The 13,884-nt window shown below is 36.6% G+C and overlaps 1 protein-coding gene across 2 annotated transcripts in view; it reads right to left on the bottom strand.

Moving 5' to 3' along the window:
• Positions 1-13,884, bottom strand: part of Mtr (5-methyltetrahydrofolate-homocysteine methyltransferase) — a 100,217-nt gene that overhangs the window by 80,811 nt on the left and 5,522 nt on the right. For both annotated transcript variants that reach the window (XM_046432000.2, XM_046432001.2), the window contains 5 exons: positions 12,095-12,184; positions 10,784-10,853; positions 8,952-9,044; positions 7,035-7,141; positions 423-482 (listed from right to left, as the gene is read on the bottom strand). In XM_046432000.2, coding sequence (XP_046287956.1) covers positions 423-482; positions 7,035-7,141; positions 8,952-9,044; positions 10,784-10,853; positions 12,095-12,184 — 420 coding nt within the window. The remainder of the gene's footprint in view (positions 1-422; positions 483-7,034; positions 7,142-8,951; positions 9,045-10,783; positions 10,854-12,094; positions 12,185-13,884) is intronic.

Below are 13,884 nucleotides of genomic sequence, written 5' to 3' on the forward strand. Positions count from 1 at the left end.
AGATACCAGGTTATCCCAGCCTTCTGCTGTTAAATACTTGATTTATCTAACACCCCTGTTTTGATTCTGTCATATGCTCACCGAGCAGGACTCTCAGAGGCCTGCCTTGAGTTAATGCCTTGGAGTCTAATATCGTCAATTCTGGGTACTTGGCATTCAGCATGCAAGCCCATCCTTCCTTTGCCCTAATGAGACTGGGTCTTTAAGTCTTTGGCTTTAAGGGGGCTTCTTGTGAGCCGCCCACCTGCAATGAGTTGGTAGTGTAGGAAGGAGGTGAACAGAGGAAGTTAAACTAAATGGTTTCCAAAAGATAATGTCAATCATTCTATTTTGGGGAGGGGAGGGCGGCTAGGGGTTATATTCAAAATGACAATTATTAATAAAAGACAAGAATATGTCATGAAAAATATTTTAGAACTTACAAAGATAGGCCGGGGAGCATAATTCTCTTCAAAAAGTTTCTGGAGTGCAAACAAGGCTGCCTGTCAGGGGGAAAAGAAAAAACATCTTTACTGCCAGGAGAATAATGTATCCAAGATCAGTATGACTGCCTGATAAGATGACACCCTATCCCAAGGCCTCTTCAGATGTGACACATTCAGAACTCTCTGGGAAAACGAAAAGTGCCTTCCTTATAATGCCCAACGACAGGGACCCTTTCTGACCAGTGTGCTTCAGTGAAAAAACCATGGTTTTTTGTGGTGAGCTTGGACTGGATTGTAAAGCTATGAAGCCAGTGTTACCCTGTGCTCGCCAGTCAATATTTTAAGTTGCCAACAATGGATCTGTCCTTTCTTTCTATAATTCCTGAATTAAAGATGTACACATTTTCACAATTAATTTCTGAAATTAGAATGTAACCTGTAGTTAATGTACACCTTCCCCATGATGGTGTTTTTTTTTTTCATAGAAAGTTATTAAATCAACAATATTTAAGTTTCCTCTTTACAATTAGAAAAATCAATTTAAAAAATCTTATGGAAAACAAGCATGAGAAAAGTTCTGTAAAAAAGGTAGAGTTAATGAAAACAAACTAAGCCCACTCAGACATATTCTGATGCTATGATAAACAGCGTGGTACTGTCACATCAGCAGACAGATTTCTGAAAAAGACTAAACCCAAACTAACTTGAGAATTTTGGGTAAGAGTGACATTCCACATCATTCCTATTACTGGGAAACAATAAGATGTTTAATAAATAGTGTTACGAAAAACAAGTAACTTTAGTTTAAAAAAAAAAGTAGATCTTAACCCTATTTCTTATTCCAAAATAAATTCCAGAGGCATCATAAGAAAAACCTCTATAATCAAAAGTATGCCACAAATCAAAATGACACTGAGATTTCATCTCACACTAGTCATAATGGCAGTCATAGAGAATACAAACATTAATAAATGCTGGAGAGGATGCGAAGAAAAAGGAGCACTTTTATACTGTTGGTGGGACTGTAAATTAGTACAACACTATGAAAATCAGTACGGAGGCTCCTCAATAGACTAGGCATGGAAATACCATATGACCCAGCTATACCACTTCTTGATATTTATCCTGAAAATTTAAAGTCATCTTACTACAGTGATACAAGCATACCCATGCCTATAGCAACACAATTCACAATAAGCAAACTATGGAAGCTGCCAAGGTATCCATCAATGGATGAATGGATAAAGAAAATGTGGTATATATACACAATGGAGTTTTACTCAGCCATAAAGAAGAATAAAATCATGTCATTTGCAGGAAAATGGATGGAACTAGAGACCATCATGTTAAGCAAAATATGTCAAACTTAGAAGGTTAACAGTAGAATGTATTTTCTCACACAGAAGATACAGAAGAAAAAGGAAAAGAAAGGCAGGAATGAATTTCCTAAAAATCAAAGAAAGATCAGTAGAGGAAGGGATCAAAGGGTAGGAAGTGGGGCGGGGTAATGCTGGGGAGTGATATTAGCCAATTATTACCTTGTGTGAATGTACAAATAAGTAACAACAAAGCTCATCAATATGTACTATAATACATCAATGAAATAATGTGAGGGAGGGGCTGGGGTTGTGGCTCAGCAGTCGAGTGCTTGCCTAGCATGTGCAAGGCCCTGGATTCGATCCTCAGCACCACATAAAGATAAATAAATAAAGGTATTGTGTTCAACTACTTCTTTAAAAAAATAAATAATAATTTTTTTTTAATGTGGGGGAAAAAGGTGATAAGTTGCCAGACACAGTGGCACACACCTGTAATCCCAGCAACTTTGGAGGCTGAGACAAGTTCAAGACCAGCCTTAGCAACTTAGTGAGACCCTGTCTCAAAAAAAAAACAAAAAATAGAAAGGGCTAGGGATGCAGCTCAGTGGTTGAGCACACCTGGGTTTAATCCCGGGTACCAAAAAAATAAAAATAAAAAAAAGCATATAAGTATCTCTACTTAATTAGATAGTGGAGCATTTCCTCTGTATCTATGATCATTTATAAATCAACACCCATAAATCAAATGCACTTCTGTATATCAATGACAAATTCTCAAAAAGGGAATGAAGAAAACTACTCTATTTATAATAGCCTCAAAAAATAAAATAAAATACTTGGGTATCAACTTAATGAAAGAGGTGAAAGATCTATATAATAAAAATTACAGAACCGTAAAGAAAGAAATCAAAGAAGACCTTAGAACATAAAAAGAGTTATCTTGCTCTTGAATAGGGAGAATTAATATTATCAAAATGACCATACTACCAAAAGCACTACACAGATTTAATGCAATTCCGATCAAAATCCCAATGACATTCCTCATAGAAATAGAAAAAGTGTGAAATCCATCTGGAAAAATAAAAGACCCAGAATAGCTAAAGCTATCCTTAATAGGAAGAGTGAAGCAGGTGGCATCACTATACCAGATCTCTAAACTATACTACAGAGCAATAGTAATAAAAAACAGCATGGTATTGGCACCAAAACAGACTGGTAGACCAATGGTATACAATAGAGGACTCAGAGACTAACCCACAAAATTATAATCATCTTATTTAAACAAAGGTGCCAAAAATATACACTGGAGAAAAGACAGACTCTTCAACAAACGGTGCTGGGAAAACTCGAAATCCATATGCAACAAAATGAAATTAAACCCCTCTCTCCCCATGCACAAAACTCAACTCAAAATGGATCAAGGACATAGGAATAAAACCAGAGAACCTGCGTCTAACAGAAGAAAGAGTAGGCCCTAATCTCCATCATGTGGAATTAGGCCCCAACTTCCTTAATAAGACTCCTTTGGTGCAAGAATTAAAATCAAGAATCAATAAATGGGGGGGCTGGGGATGTGGCTCAAGCGGTAATGCGCTCGCCTGGCATGCGCGGGGCGCTGGGTTCAATCCTCAGCACCACATAAAAATAAAATAAAGATGTTGTGTCCACCGAAAACTGAAAAATAAACATTAAAAACTTTCTCTCCCTCCTCTCTCTCTTTAAAAAAAATAAATAATCAATAAATGGGATGGATTCAAACTAAAAAATTTCTTCTCAGCAAAAGAAACAATCTGTGAGGTGAATAGAGAACCTACATCTTGAGAGCAAATCTTACCCCTTACACATCAGATAGAGCACTAATCTCTAGGGTATATAAAGAACTCAAAAAGCTAAGCACCAAAAAAACAAATAACCCAATCAATAAATGGGCTAAGGACCTGAACAGAAACTTCTCAGAAGATGATATACAATCCATCAACAAATATGTGAAAAATGTTCATCACTGCCAGCAATTACAGAAATGCAAATCAAAACCACTCTAAGAGCTCATCTCACTCCAGTCAGAATGGCAGCTATTAAGAATACAAACAACAATAAGTGTTGGTGAGGATGTGGGGAAAAAGGTACACTCATATACTGCTGGTGGAACTGCAAACTGGTGCAGCCAATATGGAAAGCAGTATGGAGATTCCTTGGAAAATTGGGAATGGAACCACCATTTGACCCAGCTATCCCTTTCCTCGGTCTACACCCAAAGGACTTAAACAGCATACTACAGGGACATAGCCACATCAATGTTTATAGCAGTACAATTCACAATAGCTAAACTGTGGAACCAACCTAGATGCTCTTCAATAGATGAATAAATGAAAAAAAAATGTGGCATATATACACAATGGAATATTACTCAGCAATAAAAGAGGATAAAATCATGGCATTTGCAGATAAAGGGATGGAGTTAGAGAAGATAATGCTAAAAAGTTAGCCAAAAAACAAATGCCAAATGTTTTACCTAATATAAGGAGGCTGATTCATAGTGGGATAGGAAGGGGGAGCATGGGAGGATTAGATGAATTTTAGATAGGGTAGAGAGGTGGGAGGAGAAGGGAGGGGGCATGGGAATGTGGTGGAATGTGATGGACATTATTATCCAAAGTACATGTATGAAGACACAATTTGTTGTGAATATACTTGTATACAACCAGAGATATGAAAAATTGTGCTCTATATGTGTAATACGAATTGTAATGCATTCTGCTGTCATATATAAATTTTAAAAATTAATTTAAAAAAAAAGAAAACTGATTGGAATTCTCAAGCTAAAATTATGGTTCTACTATGGGCTGGTTCACTGCTGAGACAAAACAGTACTGATGATGTAAGCCCATGGGCCATTATTAGGATTATAGCTTCTATAAACATCATGGTGTCTGGATGAGGTTGGCTACAATAACAATGCTACATGACTGACAGATGACTAACCAATTAATGATTTCAGGTCCATTTGTCATAAGCAGATGTAGCTTATTATAATTATTCCTTATTGATAATATTAGGAATGGGTACACTATAAATTCTGTAATAAGACAGAGGAAACATAATTCAAATTATTCCATAACCACCTAATTTTAGTAGTATAGCTATAAGAACTATGTATCTTGACAATTAGGACTTGATAAAATTGTAAAGTACTAGGGGAGGAGGACCATTTTTCTTTCTTTTTTTTTTTTTTTTTTCCCACACCAGGGATTGAATCCAGACCCCTTAACCTGGAGCAACATCCCCAATCCTTTGTTTTATGTTTTTTGGGCTTTTTAAAAAAGAGCCTTGCTAAGTTGCTGAGGCTGGCTTTGTACTTGAAATCCCACTGTCTCAGCCTCCCAAACCACTGAGATTACAGGCATGTGCCACCACACCCAGCCCATTTTTTCCTTCATAATCTTTGAATAAGAAATGTTCCTATTAAGTACAGCCTCCTCACCCAAAAAGGAAAAAATATCTGTAAACTACAGAAAATTAAAATTCTCCTACATTATTAAAATCAACAACTTCACAATAATTTCACCATCACTACTACTTTTTTTTTTGGTGCTAGGGATTGAACTCAGGGATACTCGACCACTGAGCCACATCCCCAGCCCTATTTTTTTTTTGGGGGGGGGGGGGGGACAGGATCTCACTGAGTTACTTAGTGTCTCGAAGTTGGTGAGGCTGGCTTTCAACTCTCAATTCTCCTGTCTCAGCCTCCCAAGCTGCTGGGATTACAGGCATGCACCACCAAGCACAGCAATGATATTTTTGTTTTGTTTGTAGTGTTGGTGATTGAACCCAGGGCCTTGTGCATGTGAAGCAAGCACTCTACCAACTGAGGTATGCCCCCAGCTCACCATCACTACTACTAATAAAATCAAAAATCAAGCCACAAACTAGAAGATGGTATTTGCTACTCATGATTGACAAGGCCTGATTGCCTCAGTAAAAAACCCAATAAAAAAGACTAAAAATCCAATTAAAAAAAAAAAAAAGAGTACAGGACATAAATCATAGAAAAGGAAATATTAATGACTCTTAAAGTAAAGAAAAATGCTCAGCTTCAATTATAGTAAGAAAAATACAAATTAAACTACAGTGAGAAAATATTTTTCATGTGTCAAGCTGGAAAAGTTCAAAACATTTAACAATACATGGTATTAAAGAGGCTATAATAAAACTAGCACTACTGTAAGTGCTCGCTAATGGGAATATAAATGAGTACAATCTCAGAAGAGGAAAATCTGACACTTAAGTAAAAATATATATATAATGTTTTTTTTTTTGTATTGGGGATTAAACCCAGGGGCACTTTATCCCAGCCCTTTTTATTTTTTGAGACAGGTCTCATTAAGTTGCTTAGGGCCTCACTAAGTTGCTGAAGTGGGCCTCAAACTTGTGATCTTCCTGCCTCAGCCTCACAAGTTGCTGGGATAACAGGCATGCACCACCACGCCCAGTTTTTGCTTATGCTTTTGACTTAACAGTTTCACTTGTAGAAATTTATCCTACAGATGCACTGTGCAAACACATACATATAAGGACATTTACTTTTCACTCTATACAATTATGTGTTATACATATGTAAAAAACAAAACATAAATGCACACACACATACATGCATGCTTGTATCTGTATAGAAATTCTGTCAAGACCCCCAAACTGGTAATAGCAGGTATTTCCAGGAGGAAACCTAGATACCCAGGACTAGAAGGGAGGATATCTACTTTTCATCCCATGTATTTATATACCTTTTGAGTTCATAATCATGAGCATGCAAACATCACATATGCATATATGCACACATATCAATTATGTATGCAAATATTTTCATAATGACGGCTGGGGTTGTGGCTCAGTGGTAGAGTGCTCAAATAGCACATGTGAGGCCCTTGGCACCACATAAAAAATAAATAAATAAATAAATTAATTAAAGGTATTGCATCTAACTACAACTAAAAAAATGAAATATTTTTTAAAAATTTCATAATGAGAAAAACATTTTAAATGCTAAAAAAACCTGTTCTTTTGAAATTGTAATGGTCATTATCTTCTTACTATATTAAGAAATACATCATGGGGCTAGGGCTGTGGCTCAGTGGTAGCGCGCTCGCCTAACATGCATGAGGCACTGGGTTCGATCCTCAGCACCACATAAATGTAAAATAAAGATATTGTGTCCACCTAAAAAAAAAAAAAAAAAAAAGAGATTCATCATACCCTCTACCCCCACCTTTTCCCTTTTTCTACCTTAACTCACCTTGGCATTAGCAGTATCGAAAATAGTTTCAATGAGTAAGATATCAACCCCACCATCCAGAAGTCCTCTGGCCTGCTCTTGGTATGCTTCAACAAGCTCATCAAATGCTGCAAAAAAGTAAGTCACACCCATCACATCAGTCACCAACATCCTCTGAATTGCACTCAGATAAAGTGACTTCAGGGCTAGCACACTGAACCACTGCTGGCTTATAATGCATCCGTTGAAAACAACAAACTTTTTTTCCTTCAGTACTGGGTATTGAACCCAGGGATGCTTGACCACTGACCTACATCCCATACATTTTTTTTTTTTTTTTTTTGAGACAGGATCTCAATAAGTTGCCAAGGATAGCCTCAAACTTGTGATCCTCCTGCCTCAGCCTCTGGAGTTGATGGAATCATAGATGAGTGCCATATGGCTGGCTAAAACACAATGTCTATAAGAAACCAAATAAAAAAATAACACAGTGATAAAAAAAAAAAGAAAATTTAAAAAGAAATATGGCAGTGACAGAAAGAAAACAAGCAAACTGAACACACCTGTTTCTGAATACTTGCCACATGACTTCCCTTCCCATGGATAAGCTAGGAGTGAGTAGGAAGGTGTGTCAATTTCCTGAACCATGTACTTTATTCTCAAGTCTTTAAAATACATTTTTTCTCAAAGACTTTTTTTTTTTTTTTTTTGGTCTCAGGGATTGAACCCAGGGCACTTAACCACTGAACCACATCCCCAGCCCTTCTCATTTTTTATTTTGAGACAGGGCCTCACTAAGTTGCTGAGGCTACCTTCCAACTTTAGATCCTCCTCCCTCAGCCTCCAGAACCACCAGGATTACAGACATGTGCCACCATGTCCAACCCTAAAAATCATTCTAATTAATCAATCAAGAGAGATCTTTGGAGGGTAAGAAACATAATCTGGATACAACACAAGTTGACTTGAAGTCTCACACTCTGTGGTAAAAGGCTACACTCCTGTAATTTTCACTCAATCCTTTAGATCAACTCTTTCAGAGAGGCAACCTCTCTGATGGGCAATTTTGATATCAAACAAAATTTTACTCCCAGGTAAAATATTTGCTAGAAATGTACTGTGCTGTCTATATTCGCCTGAAAAGTAGTTATCTCTCTCCCCATTTTATCTCCCAACCAAAACAGAAAAAAATACTTAGGTGTTCTATGAGAGAAGCCTAAGTAGCAAAGTTATGCTTGCTGTGTTTATGTATACCAGTACAGGAAGAGGAGAGGTTAGCTCCCCACTGTCATGTCTAGACCAGAGAGACCATCAATCACATACACATAATGAAGTAACACAACATGCAAAGTGCTGTAACAAAAACCAACAAACTAATTGTGTGAAATTGTCATCTATACAAAATGCATTACCATATATGGTATTATTAGTATTCAGCCTGAAAGTTTAATTCTTTTTGTTTTTTGTAGTCTTGATGCTTAGACACTGACTTAGATTCCTGAGTTTCGGGTCAAATCAGAATAAAGTACATTTACATATACTAGTTTTTAATTTTTTAATACTAGTACATTTAGATAGTTTGTATTACTTTAAATTAAATGGCAATATACTGCGTCTTTTATAATATACCAAGAGCTGGTATTCAGATGTTCTCTACTTTTCACTTTGAAACTTTCTTAAAATTGGTTTTGTTTCAACAGATGATAAAGAACAACTAACAAATCACCATATACATCTGAGAGCAAGCTCAAATAATAAGAGCAGTTCACTTTTTATTTAGATATCCACCATATTTCAAAACACTATACTGTAAACCCTTTTCATAGATAAAAATCACAATATCCCTGAAGTAAATCCTGTTACTGTCCCCACTTTACATATTACTAAAGCACAAGGGTACTTTTTCAAGGTCCCTGATTATGTGTCATAAATACTCACTGATGTTCCTAAAATCTGGTCTTTCCACAGATGGAGACACAGAGAGTGTCTTATTAGTTGGACCCAGAGCTCCTGCCACAAACCTCTTGATTCCTTTGGGAAAAGAAAAACAAGAATAAATTCTCTTAACTCAAATCTTTTTGTTGTAAACTAACAGACTATAAGACTCCTCGTAAAACACAGGGCTTTGCCCACAACTCAAAATCTAAAAAGCTCTCAAAGCCCAAATTTTTTTTCTTAATTGAATTGACAACAAACCTGCCTTCTACTGAAGTAATAAACAGCTGTTTATAGTCTTTTTGCCTTTTAGTGCACTTGTTCACAGATTCTGCTAATACATGTTTGGTTATGGGGGATGCCCAGACTCCCTGGGAAAATCATGAACTATAGGGGATATTTAAATATTCTCACCAAGCCAATCAAAACAACTAAATCCTCACATATGCAACCTCAAAGTCTTTCTATAAGTAATCCTTTTCTACCACCTCACTATGTTTGGACAAATTGTCTCCCCATTCTTAAGAAACCTTGAAGAGGGGCTGAAGTTGCAACTCAGTGGTAGAACACTTGCCTAGCATGTTTGAAGCACTGGGTTTGATTCTCAGCACTGCAAATAAGTAAATAAAGATCCATCAACAACTAAAAATATCAATTAAAAAATATAATAAAAAAGAAATCTTGAAGATCCTGATGTTAACCTGAAATGTTTAAGTCAAAATTAACAATTATAAAATTGAAATTCAAGTATGAAGCAGATTTAATACTGCTTTAACAATTCTTTAATAACCCTGCCTCTGGGCCACATGGAGATGTTGTTCATATCTGCATATCACACCACTCACTGCCTCTGGTGACTGTAGCCACTCAATGACGTGGGCTGTGCTGTAGGACTAAACTGGAGAAGACTACAACTAGTTAATAACCCAGCTTATGAGCAGGCTACAGGCCCAAATACTTTTTATCTTCTGCAAAGATGAGCAATAATATAGTGTGAGAAAAATGTCCTTATCTCTCCCTGCTTCAGCTGGTTCAGTATCCTCTGACCTGTTCACACATTACTGTGGATTTAAACATTATCTCTTAGCAACAGAGTTCCTATTAAGTTGATTGGTTTTCATTAGTATGCTTACCTAACTTCCTAACAATTCTGCATTATATATTTCCTATTGGCAATAATTTCACATTTCCAAATCCTAAAGGGCTCCATTTATTTCCTCTATTCCATCTCTCTCTTAAAATTCTCCCACCAGCCATTGTTCTGAGGGCAACCTGTAGGAGGTTAGTTATTTCAGAACACTTTTCAAGTCTCAGTAAGACTGAATCTAAGGACTCTTCTGTGTGCTGTAGTGCCTTCAAGGTCATTAGCAGGATAAAGTGGAAAATGCTACAAAGGCTTCCCTTTGCTTAAATATTAAATAAGCCAGCCCTGGGAGCAGGGTGGCTTTAGAGTGATGATATCAAATGTCCTAATGATAACAAAAATAATCAAATCAGCCAGCTATACCTTTAAGAACCTGATGAGGGGCTTCCATTATAGCTCTTTCACAGGAAAGTAATGGGCCTAGCTACAAAGTCAGGCTATAAACAATGTCAGGGTTTAAAAAAAAAAAAAAAACCGAGTCCAAGGCCCCCAGAAATAGCATGGCAGCAGAGATGGTGAATACTTCATTATGAAACTGCAGAGACGCAACCTACAAACAAATTAAAATACAGTATCTACAATTGCTCATAGGCCAAAGGTCATGTAAGGAAAACTGCAGTAAGAACAACACATTATAGCCAAGAACACTGAAGCAATCGTTGTGCAAGAAAGAAAGAAGAGCATCCTTTACCTGTCTGTAGAGTTATCTCTTCAGCAGCTTTTCTGGCCACACCTGCAGAGCACTTGTTCATCCGGTAGGCCTAACACATCAACCACTAACGTTAGTTTGTCCTGCTTTTCCTCCATGCAATAAATAAAGCATCTATATAGCCATCTAATACCTAGTTGTATTCAGAAAATAAACGCAAAGTGAATTAACATGAGATCAAAGTGAAAACTTAGCCAAGAAGGCTATCAGTTATCCTAGCCTCAAAAGGTAGTAGGGAATGGCAAGTCCTTGGGAACTTCTTCTAAAAGGATCTTCTCCCAAACCATAAGCCAGTGGTAAAAAAAAAAAAAAAAAAAAAAACAACCACTGGACACCTGGCATGCCACAGAATAACTGGTATAGTTATATATTCTGCAAATTACAAAAAACAATAATGAGGAAAACACAGACTTGGACCTAGGTTCTAGGTCTAGCACTGTCACTGCCTGGCCAGACAATCCCACAGCAACTTTCCCTGGTCCTGATTTCCTTCACTGTAAAATGGCTGAATGAGTAGTTCTAAACTTTCTGCAGATTATTAGCCTCTTAAGAATTTGATAAAGGGGTCTGGGGTTGTGGCTCAATGGTAGAATGCTTGCCTAGCATGTATGAGGCACTGGGTTCAATTCTTAGCACTGCATATAAATACATTTAAAAAAAAGAATAAAGGTCCATTGACAACTAAAAACTATTTTAAAAAAAATAGAATTTGATAAAGGACCATGAACCATCTTATGGGAAAATAAGCACATACACACACAGTGTGACCTGCAAGTTAAGGAAGTATGGGTCTCTTCAAGAGCCTTTCCACATGCCAGGTCCTGGATTGTGAACTTCATGATCTCTTCCAACTCTTAAGATCCATGTGCCTTAGATCCTCACATCAGATAATTAAGAAACCATAACATCCTAAGTGTGGATGGCAAAGTACGGCTCATAGGCAATCTAGGCCCTATTTTTATAAATAAAGTTTTTCTGGAATGCAGTCCGTAACTATTTATTTACATATTATCTATAGGTGCACACAATGATTATGACTTTACCAAAAGCAACTGCAAAACAAGCATCATTTTTATTTGATTATTACTTGTCCATAAAAGAAACGATTTGGAAAATGAATGGGTTGCTTTGCTCATAAGCAGAAGAGTTTCAAACTATTTTCCATGTATCACCACAAACAACAAACGAGCCATTAGCTTCACCCTGCAGCTTCAAATGGTTTTCTTACTAACAACTACCAACATAGCAAAAGCTCATAAGCTTCTCAAGTTGGAGGAAAAACGAAGTTCTTACCAAGTGTTCAAGGCCATAGTCAGCCTGGGCAATACTAGTGCTGCTAAAAGTATTTGTTTCGATGATATCTGCTCCAGCCAGCAAGTATTCCTGCAACAACACAATCATATCAATCTCAGTTCAGAGTCCCTGTCCCCCCAAAATAAACACATCCTTTCATCTCCATCACTGCACTGCCAACCACCTTTTGACTACTTACCAAGGGTAAGACAGTGCGTCAAAAACTAGAGTCACAGGAAGGTATAAGGATTTCACAAAAAGGCATGTGTTTCAAGAAATAAGAACAGAACTTCCATTCAGATGAAGTTAACACACTAAGGTTATATAAATTCTGTCAAGTTCCTTCAACTCTCAGTCCCAGTCTCCTCATCTGAAAGTACTATAACCCTCTTCTTCAGTCAGTGAAGCTATATAATACAAGGTAACACTTCACATGTCTGGCACATCTTGGGCACTCAACAAACATCAATTCTGACCTCTTACCTTCTCCTTGCTTCAGCACCCCCTGATCCCCACTGAAAACTGTACCATCAGTGAGATCTCAAATTCAGACCCTTTTTTTAGTCCACATCTCCTATTCCCTCTGGCCCAGACCTACACCCTTACTGGAACCTTAAGGACTCTAATACCATACAGTTTGTTCTCTCTGTTTGAAACCCATCTTCCTGATTTCACTCCTTGGATACGAATTCAATCTCAATCTAATGCCCTGGAATCTCTCAATCCCCCTGATTTTCCAACAATGAGTAAATTCAATCCTTCCTGAGCTGATGAACAATGTTTGCAAAAAAGCTAGGCAATGAAAAACAACATAAACACAAATGTAACAACAATAAGTCACAAACATCCTAAATACTATCAACAAGAAGACAGCTAAATAAATTATATAATCATTTTATTACCAGCCATGTGACAGCTAAAAAAATAAAGCTTTTTAAAAATCTCCATATCCTATATATGAAGATCTTTCAAAGTATTGTTTAGCAGAAAAAACAAAATAAAGCTAAGCATGGTGGCTCACACATTTAATTCTAGCAACTTGGGAAGCTAAGGCAAGAAGATCACAGATTTGAGGTCAGCCTAAGCAAATTAGGGAGAATCTGTCTCAAAAAAAAAAAAAAAAAAAAGGGCTGGGGATGTAGTTCAGTAGTAGACAGAATTCCCTTGGGTTCAATCCCCACTATCAAAAAAAAAAAGAAAAAGAAAACCAAAACAGAATAATATGTAAAGATGATACTACTAAAACATATGTGTACTAACAGTTCCTACACATACATAAATAAGTGTTTAAACATATAACACAAGGATCTGAAAAGACAGAGAGCAACTAAGAGTGGTCATCTCTGGGGGAAAAAAAATAGCAATGTGGAGTAGTTGATGGGAATTTATTCTTATCATTAGATTTTGTTTTATAAGAATAAATTTTAAAATTTAATTTTTTAACAAAGAATAAGAAAAATGAAAAACAACCTTAATGCCTATGAATAACAGATTAATTAAGCAAAGAACAGGTTATTATGAAATTATAAAGCCATGTTTTAGAACATTTAATGCTAATGTATATAAGTAAAAGCTACAAATTATAAAATAGTATGAAGCAATAAAATTTAACTTAATTTTTAAAAATCCAAGTGCAGAAAACTATACAAAATGTTATTGGGGTTTTTTGTTTTGTTTGGTATCAGGGTTCAAACCACAGGGTACTATACCACCAAGCTACTACCCCAGCCCGTTTGAGACATGGTCTTACTAAATTACTAAGGGCTTCAAGTTGCTAAAGCTGGCCTTGA

This window comes from Marmota monax, unplaced genomic scaffold, assembly GCF_021218885.2.
Source record: "Marmota monax isolate L192 unplaced genomic scaffold, Marmota_monax_Labrador192_F-V1.1 WCK01_AAM20220418_F8-fsc00071, whole genome shotgun sequence".
Lineage (NCBI taxonomy): Eukaryota > Metazoa > Chordata > Mammalia > Rodentia > Sciuridae > Marmota > Marmota monax.